This window comes from Annulohypoxylon truncatum (assembly GCF_022578515.1).
Source record: "Annulohypoxylon truncatum strain CBS 140777 unplaced genomic scaffold F4807scaffold_13, whole genome shotgun sequence".
In the NCBI taxonomy this organism is placed as follows: domain Eukaryota; kingdom Fungi; phylum Ascomycota; class Sordariomycetes; order Xylariales; family Hypoxylaceae; genus Annulohypoxylon; species Annulohypoxylon truncatum.
This window is the reverse complement of record NW_025953799.1, coordinates 650,871-671,257: the sequence shown is the minus strand read 5'-3', so window position 1 is coordinate 671,257 and position 20,387 is coordinate 650,871. Positions and strand designations below refer to the sequence as shown.

The 20,387-nt window shown below is 49.8% G+C and overlaps 10 protein-coding genes across 10 annotated transcripts; 5 read left to right on the top strand and 5 right to left on the bottom strand.

Annotated features, from left to right (window-relative positions):
* Positions 1-1,052: 1,052 nt before the first annotated feature.
* Positions 1,053-4,203, top strand: F4807DRAFT_467197 (uncharacterized protein; the record flags this gene model as incomplete). The annotated part of the gene is made up of 2 exons (XM_048002459.1): positions 1,053-3,792; positions 3,849-4,203. Exons 1-2 carry the CDS (start codon positions 1,502-1,504, stop codon positions 4,201-4,203), a joined length of 2,646 nt encoding a protein of 881 aa, XP_047854995.1. The 5' UTR covers positions 1,053-1,501.
* Positions 4,204-5,410: 1,207 nt separating this feature from the next.
* Positions 5,411-6,325, bottom strand: F4807DRAFT_67889 (putative 60S ribosomal protein L26-1). The gene is made up of 3 exons (XM_048003334.1): positions 6,223-6,325; positions 6,010-6,122; positions 5,411-5,944 (listed from the first exon to the last, which is right to left on the bottom strand). The coding sequence occupies exons 1-3, from the start codon at positions 6,239-6,241 to the stop codon at positions 5,663-5,665; spliced, it is 414 nt and encodes a 137-aa protein (XP_047854994.1). The 5' UTR covers positions 6,242-6,325; the 3' UTR covers positions 5,411-5,662.
* A 291-nt stretch (positions 6,326-6,616) lies between these two features.
* Positions 6,617-7,307, top strand: F4807DRAFT_459849 (DUF1783-domain-containing protein; the record flags this gene model as incomplete). The annotated part of the gene is made up of 2 exons (XM_048001428.1): positions 6,617-6,773; positions 6,844-7,307. 2 exons carry the CDS (start codon positions 6,617-6,619, stop codon positions 7,305-7,307), a joined length of 621 nt encoding a protein of 206 aa, XP_047854993.1.
* A 132-nt stretch (positions 7,308-7,439) lies between these two features.
* On the bottom strand, positions 7,440-8,752 carry F4807DRAFT_459848 (translation protein; the record flags this gene model as incomplete). Its single annotated transcript, XM_048001427.1, has 2 exons — positions 7,440-7,617; positions 7,689-8,752. 2 exons carry the CDS (start codon positions 8,750-8,752, stop codon positions 7,440-7,442), a joined length of 1,242 nt encoding a protein of 413 aa, XP_047854992.1.
* Positions 8,753-9,370: 618 nt separating this feature from the next.
* F4807DRAFT_459847 (DUF814-domain-containing protein) lies at positions 9,371-10,289 on the top strand (the record flags this gene model as incomplete). Its single annotated transcript, XM_048001426.1, has 4 exons — positions 9,371-9,443; positions 9,512-9,551; positions 9,679-10,075; positions 10,143-10,289. The coding sequence occupies 4 exons, from the start codon at positions 9,371-9,373 to the stop codon at positions 10,287-10,289; spliced, it is 657 nt and encodes a 218-aa protein (XP_047854991.1).
* A 182-nt stretch (positions 10,290-10,471) lies between these two features.
* Positions 10,472-11,273, bottom strand: F4807DRAFT_459846 (PITH domain-containing protein; the record flags this gene model as incomplete). Its single annotated transcript, XM_048001425.1, has 2 exons — positions 10,472-10,886; positions 11,017-11,273. 2 exons carry the CDS (start codon positions 11,271-11,273, stop codon positions 10,472-10,474), a joined length of 672 nt encoding a protein of 223 aa, XP_047854990.1.
* A 240-nt stretch (positions 11,274-11,513) lies between these two features.
* F4807DRAFT_423530 (uncharacterized protein) lies at positions 11,514-15,088 on the bottom strand. Its single transcript, XM_047997785.1, has 3 exons — positions 14,780-15,088; positions 12,760-14,728; positions 11,514-12,705 (listed from the first exon to the last, which is right to left on the bottom strand). The coding sequence occupies exons 1-3, from the start codon at positions 14,901-14,903 to the stop codon at positions 11,781-11,783; spliced, it is 3,018 nt and encodes a 1,005-aa protein (XP_047854989.1). The 5' UTR covers positions 14,904-15,088; the 3' UTR covers positions 11,514-11,780.
* Positions 15,089-15,336: 248 nt separating this feature from the next.
* F4807DRAFT_67748 (chromosome segregation protein Spc25-domain-containing protein) lies at positions 15,337-16,564 on the top strand. Its single transcript, XM_048003332.1, has 2 exons — positions 15,337-15,678; positions 15,775-16,564. The coding sequence occupies exons 1-2, from the start codon at positions 15,447-15,449 to the stop codon at positions 16,320-16,322; spliced, it is 780 nt and encodes a 259-aa protein (XP_047854988.1). The 5' UTR covers positions 15,337-15,446; the 3' UTR covers positions 16,323-16,564.
* Positions 16,565-16,779: 215 nt separating this feature from the next.
* F4807DRAFT_459843 (mitotic-spindle organizing gamma-tubulin ring associated-domain-containing protein) lies at positions 16,780-17,141 on the top strand (the record flags this gene model as incomplete). The annotated part of the gene is made up of 3 exons (XM_048001424.1): positions 16,780-16,866; positions 16,950-17,027; positions 17,076-17,141. The coding sequence occupies 3 exons, from the start codon at positions 16,780-16,782 to the stop codon at positions 17,139-17,141; spliced, it is 231 nt and encodes a 76-aa protein (XP_047854987.1).
* A 179-nt stretch (positions 17,142-17,320) lies between these two features.
* F4807DRAFT_423524 (zf-CHY-domain-containing protein) lies at positions 17,321-19,857 on the bottom strand. Its single transcript, XM_047997784.1, has 2 exons — positions 18,454-19,857; positions 17,321-18,401 (listed from the first exon to the last, which is right to left on the bottom strand). The coding sequence occupies exons 1-2, from the start codon at positions 19,600-19,602 to the stop codon at positions 17,538-17,540; spliced, it is 2,013 nt and encodes a 670-aa protein (XP_047854986.1). The 5' UTR covers positions 19,603-19,857; the 3' UTR covers positions 17,321-17,537.
* Between the last annotated feature and the right edge of the window lie 530 nt (positions 19,858-20,387).

The window sequence follows — 20,387 nt, the reverse complement described above, 5'->3', positions numbered from 1 at the left end:
AAGTATACCTACTGCCTGCCTGCTGCTGTTGAGTTTGAGTAGATTGATGTGGCAGGACCTACAAGTGTTGTGGCAGTGGTTTCCTAGGTAGCGGTGACGTGGTTGTCGATTTTATTAGGTAGGTGCGTCTCATGGCGTTTGCCCTACGATAATACTTTTCTATTTAACACCAGGAAGCGACGGCCTTTTCTGATATCTTCTTACCCAGACCTTATTTTCGTTCTTCGATAATTTCAACTCATTCTCAACTTGAACATCCAACCCGACATCGCTCAGCTCGAGTTAACGCTTCTGAATAGCCTTCACAGATCTGTCCCGTAAGATCTTGCATGCCTATTAATTGCTTGATTGCTCACGTCTCTCACTCGTTTGGAATTTTTGGTGTGTGAGTACCGTCTTCCATTTTCAATCGCGCCTTGCCTCGCCTCACCTCGCCTCGCCCACCACCACCCAACGACTCCCCAAACTCGACCATCGTCGACTTCACGATCGAATATATGGATAATCAAAACAAAGCACAACCCATAAACAAATCAAAAATCATGGCTCCTCTAGGGCCATCGAGATTTCCTACCATCACACACATATTCCGTTTCTACCCACCGCCTTCATTTCCCCAGAACACCTTCTTCTCACACTCGCCATCCCACTTCCAACCACGCATTTCCCCCTTCTATCATTTCCTATTACCCCATTTTCATCATTAACTAGGTGATCAATATTGATTATTATTGAATACAGGCTATCTGACATTGAAGGCCTTCCCACGTTACCACAGGTATGTTCTATCTCGGTATTCCCTACCGCTACCCTCATCTATTTCCTCGAAGCACTTTCCGACGAGACTTCTGCTCTGCACCGGAGAATAATACCTCACACCACATAAAACACGTAAATTTACCAAGTAGCATCTTGGGAACAGTAACAATCTTGGCTAGATTACCGCAGTCAAGGGTGTTCAGTGTATCGCATCATCATTTATTCCATCGCCTCGCCAAACCGCATATATTGAATTTCTCTCAACGGGGCGCGCAAATATAACTAATATCATTCGTGTATAGGTTGCGAGTCTACCACTTGTCTAAGGTTTTGCCTCATTCGCCGGAGACCCGGTTTTGAACATCCTCCTACGAGTACTGTAATTATCAGAGCCGTGTTTATAACACCCACACTCGTTTCGACCATTTGATGGATTCCCGTGTTTACAGCAGAGAGGAGCTACTAAAGCTCAGAGAGGAGCTTCCTCGCAAGATCTTGAACAAGCTCCAGTCAAGCAGCGCAGCTGGTAAGCGTATATATCTTTCCCCTTCTTAGTCCCATTCCTACCCCCCTTTTCCCGCAGGTGTCACTGATCCAACCACACCACGTCTTTCTGCTCAACCTTTGGATATCATCTATTTTCGCGTTTAAATCGGTTTAAAGACCTCATCCTTTACGAATTCAAAAAGTTCTCATTCTAACGACCTTAGTTAATCTAGCCAAAAACCCAGCTGGTGGCAACATGTCGTCTGCCAAGGATCGACGCCTCAAAAAGGCTAACGAGGATATCTCTTCGTCAGCTGAAAGTGACGAGGTCATCTTCCAAGGCAAGAAGTCGCGTCAAAATAACCAGTGGCAGTACCGAGGCCGCACTGGTTCTGAAGTTACTTCCGCCGAACCGGTGTCTGCTCCTGTAGGTCTCGGCGCCCAACAGAGCGAAGGCTTCCAACGCTTTTTCAAAGCAGTTGTATCCCCTACTCATGTTCGAGTAACTGCTGGTGGTAGAATTGTTCCCAACACCCGCGGTTCCGCATCCCCTACAGCGAAATGGGACAAGGAACGCTCAGCTATTGCCGTACAAGACTCCGTGGAGACGTCTAAAGAAGAGAAGCACGCTTCTAGCAATGGGATCGGTACCAGCTTCCCTCATCCTTTGATTTCGCCACCTCTTACTGGCCATCCGCCTTTCTTTCACCACATGGGCGTACCCATGCCGATGTACCCCTTTCACCAAGGATTTCCGATGGCTTACGGAATCCCCCCTCACAGTGTTCATTGGGCAGGTAGACAACCCATGCCATCCCTGAGCCAACAAGATGCTGAGGAAGCAGAGAAGACTCTGAAGAGTCAAGACGGCGCCGGCGATAAGAAGCCGAGGCCGGCACCGATTAAGATTGCACCTCGAAGTGAGACGGAACTCAATAGACCATTCTACCACAATGGGAATGTGATCTACCCCGCAGCCTACGGACCAGGCCAAGGTCCAATGCCCATGATGCTTACGAGCCCTTACTATGCACCAGGCATGGGTGGACACCCAACCTTTGCCAGTGTTCATGCGGCTTCAATGGGCCAGCCATCCCCTGCAACGCCCATGTTCAGTCCTGTCGCTTCTCCAGCAGTATGTGGTCCTCTTAATAGCAGTAATGCTTTTCTCCAGCCATCCCCAGCGGCTGTCCCTGGATTTACTCCCCACATCACGTCAATTCGCCCAAGCGAGATCACTAGGCGTCAGCTTGAAGCGTTGCGAAATTCCCTCAAGTACTACAAGGATCAGCAACAGTTCAATAAGCACCAGATCGATGAGAAGTGGGTTGCGCAGGAGGTACAAAAGCTTGAGAAAAGCGTGAAAGAGTTCGAGTACAACTACGAGATGCAGTCTAAATTCGAGGCAATCCACTACCCTCCTCAGCCTGCACCAAATTCGGGACGCTCAAGCGCTAGGAGCCGCAGAGGACCTAACAATTCCCGAAATAGCTCGATGAGCGCTCATAGCCGTGGCCGTGGACGCGGACGCGGAAGTTTCCAGTCCTGTGAGCGAGGCGGTTCGTTGTCAAGTAACAGGAGGAAAAACCGACAGGCCATTGGCATCAACTCTAACATAGGGATGAGGTCCCCATTGGACCGGGATTCGGAGGAGTACATAGAGGCAATCATCTGCAAGAAGGTTGAGGCCATCGAAAAGGCTAAGGAGGAGGCTAAGGCTAAGGAAGAGCAACTTGCCCAGCAAGCGAAGAGCGTCGGATTATCTGGCAATGCTTCCGTGGCGTATAAACCCGAGTACGGACTAAAGCCTGTCCATACGCCTCAGTCCGAAGGTCCTGTGTCACAGGCTGGAGTACCGGCTGCTGGAGTTTCACCTTTTGATGGCCGAGGTGATTGGAATGGTGCATGCGCTCCTAGCATGTATCCGAATAACAGCGTGATGCCAACGAATGCTCAGCTGTCGCCTATGAACATTGTTCCAGGTAGTTACTCCCAGCCATACCTCGTTGGATCGTTGCCACGAGGAGTGACACCGCATAGTGCTCGTGCCACCGATTATATCTATGCACGACCCTTAACTGAGGAAGAAAAAAGGGCACGAAGTCACTACTGGGGTCAGTTTCCAAGTGCTGGAACCGGCCTGCCGAAGTTCGATGGAAAGGACTTTTATCCGCCCTCCCCTGTGAAAGCTGATGGAGCTTCAGCGCAATCTATCATCCGACAACCATTGCCATCGGGTAGCTTGCTTCCAGAAACCGATCCGTTTCGCCCTAGCCGTGACGTACACGGCGCACGCATCAAAGAGACGGGTCATCGAGTGAGCAAAGCTATCCCCATTGTGGCCCCGAAGGATGCTACTCAAAGTGAATCCAAAGCAGCAAGACCTTACCTCTCGGCGTTCCAGAGAGAAGAGGGTATTGAAAACGTTCAGAACCTCTCCAACTGGATGGGAGATATGGAATTGTCGTCGTCAGCTAAGTCACTTGAGGACTCTGCCTCTAAGACGAAGCAGGACAAGCTCGGTCGTCAAGCCTTCGAGAGATCCAGGTATGTGCTCAGACATATGATATGACGTGTATGCAGAGGCTAACATTCTGTAGCAGTAGATCTGGCAACGAACTTTGGCACACGATGCTGAAAAGAGGCTCGACCAGCGGGGCTGCACTCCCTAGTGCAGTATCCTCCACGACGGCTACGGGGTATTTGCCCCAGTACCATGGACACGCCGCAGCATCTCTTGGCCCGACAATCTCCAACACGAACGGGTCCACAACCCAGGCTTCGCCCGAGGGAAGTAAGACGGCGGACCGTGCTAGCTCTCATCTGTCCGCCGAGAAAGTGGGTGAGAATCGTCGCCCGAGCGAAACACGCTCGGAGGAGTACGATCCACTGAAGGATATTCAGGAGCGCATGCTCCGTGATGCTGAGCGACGTGGGGTTATTGGCTCAGACTGGTGATAACTCGACCGTCATACTTGTCTTTGCCTACTTCACAATGACAGAAGAAGAGCAGCTCTATGAGTAATAATCTTGTTAGAGTCATGGCAGTATGAATAGGTTTATTTCTTTCAGAAATCGGCTGATTGTATGAATAAGGATTCGAGTTAGCCGAGTAGTGTTTATTTTTCTCTTCTTGTCTCTACTGGAGAACCCTTTTTTTACGGCTATGTTGGTCCAAACCCGCAATATTTTCATTGTTACTGTCCAACGCTATTGACGGACTGGAATGATGTTAACTGGTGGCGGAGGCAAATGTACGGGCTACTACCGTTTAGGACCAAGTTTATTGTACGATGTTTATGAATTGTTTTGTGTTCTTGAAATTGTGACTGAGAAAGGGAGGAAGTTTGTGTTACTTTAAATTGTCAATTTGTGTCCTCACCTTTTTAGTTTTTGCCCATATCATAATATGGTATTGGCCTTAATACATTTTTGATTTGGGCTAATGGCAGCTGCTCTTCTGTGACATGAGTAATTGCTAACAGCCACGGGATGAAATGGCGAAATAAGCAAGTAAAGCATGCTAGGAGAAATAAAATATGTTTCTTTAAGTATTCCTTTTATTTTTCTTGAAATATCTATTTTTTTTTATATCATGGGGGGTAGTGTACCTCACCATCAAACTCCCAACCGCATCGATGATGAACATCTACCGGTTGAAAGTCTGCAGGCGAGGGGGCGAAGAATGGGGTGTGATTCATATATTTTCCCCTACGCTTGCTTTTCTCTTCGCCAGTCGTATACCTCGAAAACCAATGGGTTGAAGTTGACGCGGAGATATCCTGGCGGAATACATACATTTCTTGTCTTTTTTCCTTACAAGGCCTTGTATGGGTATATAAAGATGGGGTGCTGATGGATTGCTTACGGAGAACCACTTACATAGGTACCTTAGTACTTTGGCAGGATGTATGCCTGAGTATAATGTCTCATGTAGATAGGGAAGTCTTGTCCATCTTCCTTGGTACCTGGGTAGATACGTGCGAACAGATATGGGGTTCCTAGATCTAGATGTGAGTTTGTTCGACGGTTGCAATACTACAACACAACACCACGCACACACAGAGCTATGATATGGAGCAAGACTTCGGGAAGAACCTCCCATGGAACATTTCACAGAGTGAAACGGCCATTGTGTGCATGCAATTGTTTTTCATTCGGTTTGTCGCCGCATCTATATGCTGATTCGTCGAGTCATCATGCCAGCAAATACCGATCCCGTCATGTCCCTCGATGACGCCGGGGAACTTTTACCCTTCCCCCGTTAAGACGCCGTATGCCGTACTATCCGTTATGGACCTCGCAGATTCGTGAAGTATCTACCAAACGGGTATCTTTCCCCCCTTTTGCCAGGCTGGTTTTAACCGAAGAAAAGGTAGGATAAGATTGGTTCAGGTGCGATGCTTTCGACTTATATTTATTTGGCGGCAGCCTTGCCTTTGGATCGAAGCTCGCGGCCGACCTTGATGCGTTCGAGTATGTTCTCGCGGTCCTTGTCGAGCTTCAACTTGGTGATGACGACCTTGCTGGGGTGAATGCCAATGGGGACGGACTGGCCGGAGGCCTTCTCGCGGGTGACGCGCTCGACGTGGATCACGTACTTGAGACGGTACACGGAGGTGACCTTGCCCTCACGGCCCTTGTTGGTGCCTCGGACGATGGTGACCTCGTCGTCCTTTCGGACGGGGATGCTGCGGACCTGTAGGGCGGAGTTCACGTTAGGATGTTCTCGAGGACGCAATTGAGGGAGAAGGCAGAGCTTACATTGTACTTCTCGCGCAGCTCCTTGCTGAGGGGGGCGCTCATGATGACACGGCGCTCGCCGGAGCCGGCGCTGAAGTGCGCCTTTCTCGACTTTCGTCGCGAGCTGGCGATACCTGTCGAGACAAAACCCATTAGCATCGTGTGGTTTAATTCAAGCCAAATTGTACCGAAATATCTATTCGAGACGTAATTCAGCGGATTGTTTGAACTTACCTGAGTTAACCTTCGTCATCTTGTCGGTGGGCGTTGGGTGATGTCGGATAAAAAGTTCGAAGACGAAGATTTGGTTGGGAGTTTGGCGGTTCACGGTTTTAGGAAGTTGGAAAAATCGGTCGAAAAGAAATTGGTGGGTTGGGAAATTTTGATGTTTGCCCTAACTAACAGGGGTTGGGTCAAGCCTCGCCTAAGCATAATTCGATTAGATAAGAGTGGTGGCTTGTGCTTTTTTATGTGGCTAGGTATACCCCACACCGAACCTTATTCCGCTGCCCGGGGTCAGGGTACGTACCGGCATGGTGTGATTCTTAGGTGGGATGAAGCTCGTCAGAAATATTTCAAGGTCAAGAGAGAAAGGTCTTGGAAAAATCCAGGGTCGATTGACATCGAGATGTGGTCTAGATTAGTGCGCCGTAGGGCGCTCTTTTCAATAAGAAGCCAATTTACCTCTACAACTAGGAATCAAATCCAAAGGCGGACGCTAGTCTCGGCGCCCAAGCCCGGCGATGGCCCTCTCATGGAGAGACGTCCAGACCGGGAACTCCCAAGTGCGTCCTTCTAACATCTACGATTCTTCCCCCATCTAGGCCATAAGCCACTAACAAGAGCCCACCGCAGACATAAATACATTCAAATGGGGCCGCACGTTCCCGGTCTTCCTGGCGATCATCGCCGCGTCGAGCGTCGCCATCTTCAACTACCAGAAGCTGTCGAGCCCGGTGGTGGCGTCGACGCTGTACGCGCTGCGGACGAACGCGAAGGCGCGCGAGTACCTGGGCGACGAGATCTACTTCAAGCACCAGATCCCGTGGATCTCGGGCCAGATGAACCAGCTGCGCGGCCGCATCGACATCCGCTTCCCCGTCAAGGGCACCCGCGCCACCGCCGTCATGCGCTTCACGAGCGCCCGCCCCACGCCCCGCGGCGTCTTCGAGACCACCGAGTGGAGCCTCGAGAGGCCCGACGGCTCCAAGATCGACCTGCTGGACGGGAACGACCCGTTCAAGGCCATCGCGGCCTTCCCGATGGATGAGGACGAGCGGGAGGAGGCGACGAGGGGGTTTAGACAGCAGCTTAAGTGATTGGGTTGGAACTTTGTGGTTCTTAAGGGATACTATGGTTGGTTGGGTTCATACTCCTCGTGTGAACTCCGTGGAGGTGAAGGGATATGCTACGTAGATGCTAAAAGCAAGAGCATGTTCTAAAGGGACTATTCAGCTGGACACAGGCGGATTGCTCAGGACTTGGCTTAGTTCTGATGTTACGCGACTTCGATACCATGATATAACACACACTACCTTGAATATCCGGACTTGAAGTAAAAGGTGGGAGACGGAACACAAGAAGCAGGGCAGATATTCCGCCATGAGCTTTAGTATTCGTCGGAGAATACTTCGCGTGTACAGCAATGTCATATAGTACAAAATATGTATATACTACTTCTTTCCACAGCTACAGCTTACACCATAGCGCGCGCCATAGCCATCGCATCTCCAATCTTGCCCTCCTTCCGCATCGTCTTGAGCGCGACGTGCGCCTCGCGCGCGGACTGCAGCCTCGCCTCGTGATCCGGGTGGCGCTCCAACAACAGCCTCCGCATCTTCGCCATGAACGTCTCGGGCGGCGGGTCCTTCTTGACGGCGTCGGCGATCTGCACGATGCAGCCCTTGGGCCCGGCCACGTGCCCGTTGATGACCACGATCCCCATCTCGTTGTCCACCTTCAGCACCCGCAGGTTCTGCACCGTCACCCGCTCGTTGCCCATGCGCCCCGGCATCTTCTTGCCCGGGTGCACGCGCGAGCCGCCGCCCTGGCTCGGGCCCGTCGTACCAATCGTCCGGTGGTTCTTCGAGTTACCGTGGCTCGCCTCCTGGCCCTTGAACCCGTGCTTCTTCATGCCGCCCGCGAACCCCATGCCCCGGCTATTACTCCGCGCGTCGACGTACTGGCCCACCTTGAACCAGTCCGGCTGCAGCTGCACGCCGACCGGCAACAAACCCTCCTCGCCGCGGACCTTGAACTCGGCGAGGTGCCGTTTGGGGGCGACCCCTTTGGCCTCGAAGTAGCCGAGCAGCGGCGCCGTCACGTTGCCGGGCTCCTTCTGGCCGCAGCCGAGCTGGACGGCCCAGTACCCGTTCTTCTCGCGCGTCTTGGCCGCCACCACCTGCACCTGGTCCATCTGCAGGATCGTGCACGGCATCCGCATCCCCTTCGCCGTGTACATCGCCGACACGCCCTTCTTGACCGCCAGCACGCCCGTCCGCAGCGGCGTCGACTGCGACTTGCGCTCGAGGGCCGCCGCGGGGCCCGTCGTCGGCGCCGGCAGCCCCGAGGATACCTGGTTGAATCGCTTGGGCTTGGTTCGCCGGTCTATGGTCGACCACCCGTACTTGACGCCCCGTTGGGCTGTGCGCGGGAGCAGCGTGTGTCGTTCTGTGATGAGGATTCGTGGGTTGCTGGGGTGGAGGAGGGAGGGGGAGCTTCTGCTGAGGGCGGCTGCCCAGCGGGCTGGCTGTCGAGACGCCATTGTCGCTGGGAGCTGGATGCCGGGGGGCCGATTCACTCGGAGGATATCCGGGCTTTATTTTATGTCGATTTTGTATCTGTAGATTTTGAATGGCCTCAAAAGGCCAATCGCTGAGGTTGTGATTTCGAGGTGGATAATTGAGAGCTTCAATTCCCACGTTGAAAAATTCGAGTGGGTCCTCTGATGGACGCACTTTTTCGGGAAATTTACGGGCGGTAAGGTACGTACCGTCGGGGATCTAAGCAGGAACCCTGACATGGCCCGGGGGAAAGAACTTCGAGACCGCCAAAGGCACCATAATTACCTCTGTTATTGGCATAATAGCTATTTAATTTTGACTTACTATAGGTGCCCGAAAACATACTACACTCAAAGCTTAAGTGTATATCTGTAGCCAATAGCCGTGGAAGCCTTTTACATCTCATCCTAGTTGTGATTTAGATAGGATTGACTGAGATAAGATAATTAGAGGCTTAGCTGCTGTTATGCTACTAACAGAGGTAAATATGGGGCGTCCGCACTGGTCTGGCACCTGACTGTATTTCTTTCATTTGTAAACTTTGTCTTCTTAAACAATTCTATTCACTTTGATTTGGTAACTTTCGGATCATTTTTAAGATGGTTTATTATTTTAAGTCGACCGTTGTAGATCCTCCGGCGTTCGTCTACGTCGGCAAAGACAAATTTGAGAGTGGGTGACCTCTCAGCCCCCGGTATAAGTCGACCCAGGCCTAATTAGATGCTAATAACTTCGTGAAGATGAGGAGTTGATCAAGTACGGCTGGGAGGAAGATGTCTGGTAAGAATCATCTCATGCAAACTTTGTCCAAGCATACACATATTCATATCCTCTTATTAGGGTATGAAAGCTCCTCGACCTGTTAAACTGCACATTTCACCAAAAATTCTTGGGTCTCATGCGATAGGGGTTACTATGAGCAGTTTCACGTGGACAAGCTCTCGAGTGCACATATCTACCTCAGACTCAACGAGGGCGACACATGGGACAACATACCGCAAGATCTCCTCACGGACCTCGCCCAGCTAACCAAGGCCAACTCCATCGAGGGCAACAAGAAAGATAACATCACTATCATCTATACTCCCTGGTCCAACCTCAAGAAAGATGGAAGCATGGCCGTTGGACAAGTGAGCTTCAAGGACCAACGCAAGGTCAAGAAGATCCTGGTGCCCGCGAGAGAAAATGTCATTATCAACCGCCTCAATAAAACCAAGGTTGAACAGCACCCCGATCTTCAGCAGGAGAGGGAAGATCACCGCAGAGAACTGAGGAAGAGAGATCAGGCTGCGCAGCTACAACGGGTAAGATCCATCATTTTAACAATCCTTTTATCTCCAATGCATGATAGGTTAACGACCAGAGCATTAGCGGAAGGAAGAGGCCAAGATAATGAAGGAGAGACAGGAAAAGAAGTGGCAGAAGGATCATGCCTATGATGATCTCTTCACGGAAGAAAACATGGAGGCGTCGAGCAACCAGAACCGGTCTGCGGACTGGGAGGAAGACTTCATGTGACAATATGAACTGCCAGATGAGAAACCAATACAAGACCTTATGATGACATGTCGATGCCACAAGCCATGGCCCCTTGGCCAGATTAAAATGTTTACTTGATAGACCTTTTCACCTTCTACCACTCCCGCCGACCGGCCCATCCATTAACTTAAACCTCTCACTACATGTTTAAATCCTAGACCTTAAGCCCCCCGTCCAACATCTTCACCCATACGATTCACCCCTGTCCCTTTCACAGCGTGGTCATTAGGGTTCGGCGCAGCTTCGTACAAGATCTGCGCCGGCGCGCGCCCGAGCTGCATCCACTCGCCCTTGAACCCGATATAGCTAATCCTCGTAACATCCTCTTCGCCGTCCCCGAAGTTGTCCTCGAAGAACAGCGTCAGGTGCCGGACCTTACTGAAAAGCGCGCGCTTCACGGGCAGTTCCTGGACTTCGGAGGTCTGCGATAGCTCTAGGGTTTGGGTTGGCGGCAGCTCCTCGGCCATGTCGAAGTCCAGCGAGTCGCGGTTGATGAAGAGTTTGAGGGACCGCGGCGCGCTGTCCGAGGCGGATGTGCGTAGGAGGATGGAGTGGAGTTTGACTTGCCCTGTGAACCTTTATGAAGGGCAGGAGTTGTGAGTTGGGTTGTGTTAGGTATAGACATAGGAGTATATATAAACGTATATGTGAACATAGATGAAATCCAACATCTTAAGATAAGTATAAGATGAGAGAGAGCACTCACGGGATTGTCATAAGGATCTGCTCATCCGCATCGCTCTCGAGCTCCGGCTCGGCCTCTAAACGCTCGGCCCACGTCTTCTTCACCACGGCTTTTCCAGAGTCGACTTGCGCCTCGTTCATGGTGTTGATCCCATCGAAATCAATGTGTTGATATAAGCTGTATTGCAGCGCCGGTGTGATATCGTCCGTATGATCATGTTCGTGGTCGTGGTCATGGCCATGACCGCCGTGGCTCTCGTGCTCGGCGTGGCAAGACATTTTTTTACAAAACTATGACGATTATTTAGATGGAAGATTTAATGGAAATGGAACTCTTGTTCATAAGAGATTTCGTGTTGATGTAGAAAATTTGCGGCTTGTTGAGATGAAGAGAAGTTGGGATGGATCGGGTAATTGCATATGTTGAAATGCGGGCAGCTGCGATGAAATCATCCACTAAAATAAATTCGGTTTTGTTGAAGCTTCAAACGAAATTTCAGGAAACAGCAAATGCGACTGTTGAAAGTTAACTTGTATTAAATTCTCGCTACTGTAGAGCTCTTTATACCAAATTTAAACATTCAACTTGTTTCTAGACTTTGGTTATTCCTTGGTAGAATTGAGAAAAACTGGTAATAATTGCGATTATGACCTGGGCAGAATACATCAGATTGCTCCTACGTGAAACTCTTCTTAGAATACATCAACCCCTTTTTATAATTAACAGATGATTTCAACATGAGAGCCCAGAAGTCCAGGACAAGGTTGGCTCTGTATCTACCACCATTAAAACCCGCCTTGCCGCTTTTTTACTTTCTTTTTCGGTCTCTCATCTCTGCGACCAAACATGCCGGCCATCGGCTGAGACATTGTGTGTAACGAATCCGATCTGATAGGTTGGCTCGAAAAGCCACCGGCAGGCTGACTGTACTGACTAGAGAAGCGGATATTCGGTGCCGGTTGGGTTGCGGGTAGACTTGGCTCTTGGTCCTTATGTATCTGGAGAAGTGTTTCGGCTCTCCGTCGCTTTCGATTTTCGCGAGCCAGCTTCTTCGCCCGCTTTTGCATGCCGGGAGTCACCTCGTCATCTAAATGGAGGTCGAACATATAATCATCTGGGTTGCCCCCGACTTCCCACTTATCTAAAAGTGCAGTGCTTTTCGTAGGTACGAATTTGCCGGTTCCCGTATATGACCTTAGAAGTGCCATGGCCGGGTCTTCTTCCGGGGAGTTCTCCGTTTTCGACTCCACTGAACTCGTGGTAGAGAACTCAGATTGTGATCTCGCTACGCTTCCGGCACGGCTTCCTTGCTGGCTATCAATGACCATCTTGTCTAGATCATGCGCAAGGGTTCGCTGAGATTCATTCAAATCTACATGGCGATCTACTTGGCGATCTACTTGGCGATGCACCAACACAAAGAGAGACAGGTAAACATCGCAGGCTATTTGTCGAATTACCGTTGATCGCATCTCTTCGATCCAGTCTTCTCTCCTATCATCGAAATTCGCACCCGCCACTGTGACACCGAGCGCGGAATGCAAATCATCAAGTGAGTTCGATAACTTGAAAATCGGGATATGTAGCCGATCGAGTGCCAATAGCACCACGTTTAGTTTGATGCGCCTCAGTCGTTCTATTTCGAGCCTCCAGTCGGAAGCTGCGAGACTCATATCAATAGGCAATTTCAAGTCCTCTATCATCTGGAAACTTCAGAAAAGGTCAGTTTTGAAGAAATTAAGAGGCATAGATGGTTTAGCTCACATGGTAGTAGCGGGCATATTTCCAGCTTCGATGACTCGCTCAATAGCAATATGAACATCGTCGAATAGATTGTAACTAAATTCTTCGTCTCCAACAGATAATTCTTGATGTTCTCTGACCTCATTGAACATTGTACGGAGGAATTCGTAGAGTACTCCAAAAGGTCTTCGTGTCACTGTCCACCTAGAAATGCGTGGGGTAATGGCTGAGTGATATTCGCCTTCATCGCCATACATAGCGACGTCGTCCGGGACCACGAAGCGTGCGGAAATCTCTCTTAATGCCCTTTTTCTCTCCTTGGACAGGTCTCTTGTTCGAGTCACCTTGTAGTCCGGACAACTTATCCGGTCAATGGACAACGAAAGGGTAGACACGCAAAGCGAAGAGACGACACACATGTCTTTTCTCAGGACAGCAAGCTGGTATAATTGTATCTGCCGCATGGAAAAACTACGTGCGAACTCAGTTGTCATTTTTGAAGGCTTTAAAGCAACCGGTATAGGATGAACGCATATCGTCAGGGGCGCTATCTCTGGGGACGCATGCTGGAAAGCATCCAGTACGACGGTTTCGCTATGATATTTAACCATCGAAGGATTGCTTTTCATCATAGCAACACAGAAAAGGTCGAGCCGAGCATTACTACTCGAAGAGATGTAGATCAAGGAGGTGTTTCGCTCAGGTAATGCAGCTCCTGAAGCAACCGTAAGTTTCAAACTCCTGTCAAAACTATCTCTCAGGTGAGATACCGCTAGAACGATATTCCAATGTTTCTGGATCTTCCCCCAATCCTGCCCTGGAGCCGAATACACTCTAACCACAAATAATTTCGACGTGGTTAGGACAAAGACATATTGGGTGTCTCGTGGATTTTGACCGACATCCAGAACGCAATCTCGACTTCTTTCCGCAATAAAAGGCAAGTCGGGTAAAGCCGAATTTTTCGTCAGGTCAAGCAGCCTAACGAGCTTCTTGTTACACAAAAGCAATGTTGATGATCGTACAAGCTGTGGAAATGAGCTCTGCGTTTCGGGATCTTCCGTGTCCTCCTCCAAGCCAAATTCTTGAGAGTCTTCTGATAGGCTACCAACCCAGAGTATTTTGTGACATTGTGGTTCTCCGGTGCCTTTCGGCGGGAGACGATCCAAAACACCCTGCTCAATATGCCCGCACTTGTTTAAGCGAACCTTCGGCTTTTTAGACGATCTGGATTTGGTATGAGCAATGTCCCAAATACTCCAAAATCCACATTCGTCGATGAGCCCAAGTTGGGGCGGCTTTGACCTTACACCGGGGTTAAACGAAGCATCTGAATGTAGACTCCCTCCGGTTTGGTCCCTTGAAAAAAAAAACAACGGATTCGCTACAATACGGGAGGTTTTCCCTCCACGATCGTACGCGGAAATCGTCGGGGATAATCGATATTCTGGCTGGAATACCCGGGTGCCGGTGTCTCTTTGGACAACTATCCAGCGCGTCGGATCGTACCTCTTCGAGTCGACCACACTTTTCAGACGGCGGATAGGCCCCGCAAACTCCTCTTTATAGAGAACCACATCGTCTTGCTCTGTCATGTCCCCGAACCCTAGAGAGACGTTCTCTTCGCCATGCCACTGCCATTCCTCTATACCCGGCTTTGCTAGACGAAGGACGTCATTTACTTCGCCTGTAACAATTGCTACTAGTGGAGCACCAGAGACTGACTGCGGCTCACTAGTGTCGGTTAATTCCCCAATTGCGAAAAGCGATGAGCTCCACGGTCCATTGTCGTGACTTTGCGACGACGAATGTGAGGACATTAGTTCATCATGAATACATTCATTACCTAGGCGAGCCTCAGGATTTGCTTTCAAAAGCCATTTTTGTTGTTTCTTGCTCGTATTCCAGCCAGTGTCTGATGAACCTGGAGATTGCAAACCAGTAGTTGGCCGCCATGTTTTATGAAGGCCAAGCTCCTTGAACACAGGGGCTTCGCACTACATTAGCGGACATAGAATAAATTGAGATTACAGCTACATACTTCTTTGGGTGAAGTTCCTAGTGGATTGCCATCCGCAATCCTCCGCCTTGGTTAACCCGTAAGGTAAATGTGAAAGGCGTCCTGCGAGTCCGATAGTTGATTCGGTGATTTGACGGTCAGTCATTCGGAGAGCACGGCTCAATAAATCTCGTTTCGAATGCTAACCGTCGTTGACCGTACATAGCGATGGCTTAAAGAGCCAAATTGCGCGATCTAAAATCAAGTATCGGATTATGCGACTAACGTCGGTTGAAGAAGATATTCAATATGATAGTTGACTCAAGAATCGATTTGGAAGAGTTAAAAAACAAGAAAAATCGCAAGGACCAAGTTGCTAACTTGGGACATAATTGGACCTTTAAGGATGGCCCTGCACCTTATCTTATCGTGCAAAACGCCCTGTGACTTCCGACTCTATCGTCTTCGTGTTATGTATAGTATACAAATATGATAGCGCAGGAAGTATTTAGAGTGGGCCCGTACCCACAAGGCTAAAGGAGCTCGGCAACCAAAATAAACATTTACACGAATTAGGTTGGGGATTTGTACTCTCCACTAATCAATCACAAGCCTAAAGTTGTCGCAACACCATAGAATCGATTTATCACCACCTACCGAAAGATATTACAGCCACATACTGTTGAACCGAATAATCAAGCGATCCATAATGGCGTCCGCATTTGAACCTTCCCTGTCTTCAAGCCTTAGTGGCCGACAGACGCTCTCAGCGGCGGCCCCATCTATGGCGGATTCGCTGCCCAGCATCAACTTCGGCTTCGACGAGCTGCGCGACCGCATGGCCAAGTTCAGCGCAAAGTTCGACGCCTTCATCGAGCAGGGGCGCAAGCGCGTCCTAGAGGAGCGGAACCAGTTCAGGATGAACATCGCCGAGTTACAAGGTACATCCTACCTCTCCACCTCCTACTTCTACTTCTACTTTGGGTGATGAGAGAAGAGAGCATAGGACAAGGCTAACGATGCATTCACGAAAACAGAGGACGAGCGCATGAAGAAGAAGGATATAGAGATCCTGCAGCACAAGACGAACACGCACCAGCAGATGATCTCGAAAGAAGCGGCCGAGACGCAAGAAATGCAGGCGGCGATCGCCTCGCTCAGCGCGCAGCGCGACAAGAACAAGGCGGCGCGCGACGCGCTGAAGCAGCAGATCGCCGAGACGCAGAAGGAGATCGACGCGCGGCTCGCGGCGCAGCGCGCGCACGCGCAGTACGTCGAGTCGCAGAGCCGGTTCAACGTGCCCGAGCTGGACTTCTGGATGCAGAACCTGTGCCTGAAGATCGAGGGCGCGGGGCAGACGGACCGGCTGAAGTTCGTGTACACGCACATCGACGAGAAGAACTGGGAGCGCGAGGCTTGGTTCGAGCTCAGCACGAGCTCGAGAGACTACGACGTCAGGCATTGCAGGCCCAAGATCGAGAAGGAGAAGATTGAGAAGGTGCTGGAGAGGACGAATGAGACGAGGGATTTGGCGGTGCTGTTGAAGGGCATGAGGGAGTTGTTTGTGGAGGCTATGAAGGCGTAAATGAAGGGGCGTGAGGTGTAAGTGTGAGGAGACGTCGTGATGTGATATGATGAACAAGATAGGGGGGAGAAGGTGTTTGGTATAGGCGTTCGGAGTTTGGGTTGGCTGCTTGATCAGTTGTGGCTAATTGAATTGGAATATGCCTAAGACAGCAGTTTCCTCCTTTTCTATTAAGCAGTGCTTATCTGATAGACCTCTCGAAATATCAATAATCGTGTGCTGTTAGAAACATGTCCGTTAAAGTCATATACTCCTTCGCCTTGAAAACAGTTGCGACCAGCTGTGCTAAGTCACCACCCAGTCACCGCTAATTTTCAACCCCGCGATCCCCACGCGCCTCCCTTCACTTACAACTTTCGTCTTCGCGTAGATATATCGTTGACACAACCTCGATATCTCAATTTCTTGCTAGACGTCTACCTGACTCTAATCAAATAGAGAACATTAGCTCGTCATCATGCCGCCAGCCGCTAGAGACGACACCGATAAGCAACAGGCCGCACAGCAGGCTGTTGACATTCTACATGAGATATCCACCATTCTCGTAAGTCTCGGGCCTCTCATCCACGTAGCCCAATTCACAAGTCTGATAAGATTACAACGGAGGCTAATGATTATTCATGCTAGAATTGTCATCTCGATCGTCGCACGCTGTCAATCTGCATCTCCATGATCGAGAATGGCGTAAACCCGGAGGCACTCGCGGTATGTCCGAGTTTCCACCACCGGGGTCTTAAGCTAACTTCCGCATAGAACGTTGTCCAATTTCTGCGTAAGGAAGCACAAAAGGTCGAGTTCGCGCAGGAAACCGGTCGATGAAATATAGTCTGTTATCATGCATAGCCCGTCGAGGCACGGCGTCTGGAGTTCTAGCCCAGCTCATCAAGTAGCCTAGTCACATTGATGGGGAATACAAGGCTACAACAAGCCGTAAAGGTATTTTATATAATACGGAGTAATGCTATGCTTTTAATTGTTTGTATGCAAAGTATACAAATTCGTCAACTCTCTCCCAGACTTCGTAGGCGCCGGAGTGTCGTGACAGGATACCCCTCTATAACCCATATGCCAATTTCATGTCAACCGCTCTGTGCTGCGTTACCAACCATTTGCCTGAATCCAACTGGTATTCCTTGCTATGCCCTCAATGCTGTACCCGAACGCCATCTCTATATCGATCATAAACCAGCCCACCCCGGTCCTGTTTCATTGCGCTCAGCGATGGCCAAGCAGCTCGAAATCATCTACGTCGTCATCATCTCCTTCCTCTTCATCTTCCTCCTCCGAGGACGACAGAGACTCGTCGTCCGAGACCTCCGCGTCGTCATCTTCGTCGTCATTGGACGCAATGCTGCGAGGAACCCTACTCCAAAACCCCAACAGATCTTCCCTATCTTCATCTTCAGTCTCCATGATAGAGTAGCCAGCTGGGGGGTTCCACGCGAGCAAGTGGGCAGGTGGCGAAACCGAACGTGCGAGCCTATCAGAGAAATCTGATCCCATGATAGGCTGCTGAATAGTCGACCGCGCGACATTAGATGAGTGACGCCTTCTAACATCACGAGCACGGGTCCCGTCGCTCGTTTCAGCTGTACCCGGACCTCGTGTGGCTGATAGTTCAGCAACCTGTGCTGCTCGCCCTATCAAGTCGGTTTCGAGCGCTTCGTCTGCCATGCCTAGTATTTGAAGCTGTGCAGTATTATATGATGAGCAAACGCCGCATTTCAGCCCCAACCAATGGTACTTAACCGAACTCTTGGCTGAACAATCGTTACATAAGACCAACGCTCGAGTGTCCTGAAATTCAGGTGGCATAGGTTGCGTCTGGATAGCCATATCAAGGTTCCGAAATTGTAGTTCCATATTCGCAAGACTCTTATTGCAAATTGGGCATTTATAAGCTACTTTCATATGTTGGTCGAGACACTGTCGGTGGATGCTGTGTCCACACTTCATGAAGCACACAGCTTTGGGTGACGTGAACATATAATCGCCACATATTGGACAGTCGCAATCGGTAGACCTTTCAATGCACTTGTGGTCTTTCTCCTGGCCGATAGCGATACATGCGCAGCATTTCTATCATAGTTAGTTAATAGACATAGTCTGAGATCAAAAAATATCATCACACCTTGCAATGGAAGAAATCTTTGCCAATCCCTCTTCCAATTCTGCAGATGCCACAGTCGTTACAGTGGTAAACTGGCTTGTCAGGGTCGTCATTCCATAACTTGCATATGCTGCAATAATACCGTGCCGCCGACGCACCACAGGATACGCATGCATCACCCGCTCTCTGGGCAGTCCCGCAGAACATGCATAACATGTTCTTGGTATCCTTTCTGATCAAGTCGTGATCCTCCACTTTATCGTGGCAGAATCGGCACGTGTACCATCGATTGCACGTAGAGCATTGCAACTTGACGTTTCGTCTATAATGTTCGCAGCCGAAGGGATGATAATCCAGGTCTTCGAGGTCCTCCGCATCTTCGGCATCTTCTGCTAGGTCCCTCGGCGGCGCAAACGTGGGCTGCAGATCCTGAGGGGTCAGTTCGAATTCTTCGTGGGGTTCGGTCTCGTCCAAGATATTCTGCCAAAACTTGAAAGATTCTAGAGGACCGATAGAGCGCGGCTGTTCTGAATATATAGGGCTGGACGGTGTAAGAGGTCGGTCTATCGGGGCTAATTTCTTCGACTTAGTGTAGTCTTCGGATAATAGCTGGTGCATCTGACGGGCTTTGTCCCCGGCTTCGACGTTTTGTGCTTGGATGGCGAATATACGCCTCCGCAACACACCCATCCCATCGTCCTCGGGCAAGGACTTCCGCCGTACAATTCCCGACGGAGAAATATCGACTGGAGATAATAAACCGTTTACCGCCATGTTCGAGCTGCTTGTGGGCATTGGCATCGATTCATATTGGTTGGCGAGGTTTCGAGTGTCGTTTCGAGTGTCGTTGGTGCGGGTATGTGTATCGGAGTTATTTGAGGCAATTCGACGTATTACATCCTCGGACTGGTCGGCTATGTCACTGCGTGGAATTGGATGAACGGAACTCCGTGAGGAAGGAGACGACGGTACGCTCCCGTCTACCTCATCACCCAAATAGGAATCCTCCTCGGTTTCCGAAATAGCATCGTCTTGACTTTCTTTAGATTCCCTAACCTTCTCAGGGGCCGAAACGGAATCTGAAGTGGGTAAGTTGCCTGATGATCGTGAGAAGCGTCGCGCTTGTCGTATGACCGGGTTGACCAGGAAGTCGGTGACCAGGGACGCCATGGGGAAAAGGAGAGGAGGATTACAATCGGACACTACGTATGAAGTCTGCTCATTGTTAATCCCAACTATATGAAATTATTGCTAGCACGAATAAGTCAAAAAGCCATAGTTAAAATAGACAAGGGAAAAAAAGATGTTGCAAGAGGGATTGATGGGCTTATTTCATTAGTCATGGAGATGTCCCGGTTTCTACGGTCTGGTTGTATGGATTGTATTCGCGTCTGACAGCTAACAATCAATTGGGTTGAATCAAAAGCAGTGACATCAGGTGGATCAAGATCAAGATCCAAATAAACCATCAAATGTTCCTAGTACAATCAATTCCGTACCCCGCCTAGCGCCCTCCTAACGCAACTTAATTACTTATTGAATTGGTATATCAGCGTAACCGACAGCCTCAGCTAAGCCTGTCAAGTACAAAGCCGCTACAAGATGAAGCACTAGAGTTGCGTTAGTGCGGATAGGCTAGCCTCGGGAGCATCGCGGCTGATAGGACGAGTTCAATATCGTACACCCTCTTTTTTTATTTGAACTTTTTTGTTTTTCATGACCACCGTGGGATGATATATAGAGGGGACTATCAAAGCCACATTCGTATTCGACCAATAGAGCTACAAGAGCTTCTATTATATGCATTGTGTGGCTTCCACCTTTCCGGAGTCTATTCAAATCAGAAGAGCTAGTGGATAATATTGACCACGCCACCACGAAGAGACTCGGAACTTGAAATATCCAAGAACACGGCCAACATAGCTCCAGGGTCGCAATAATGACCGACATCGAAG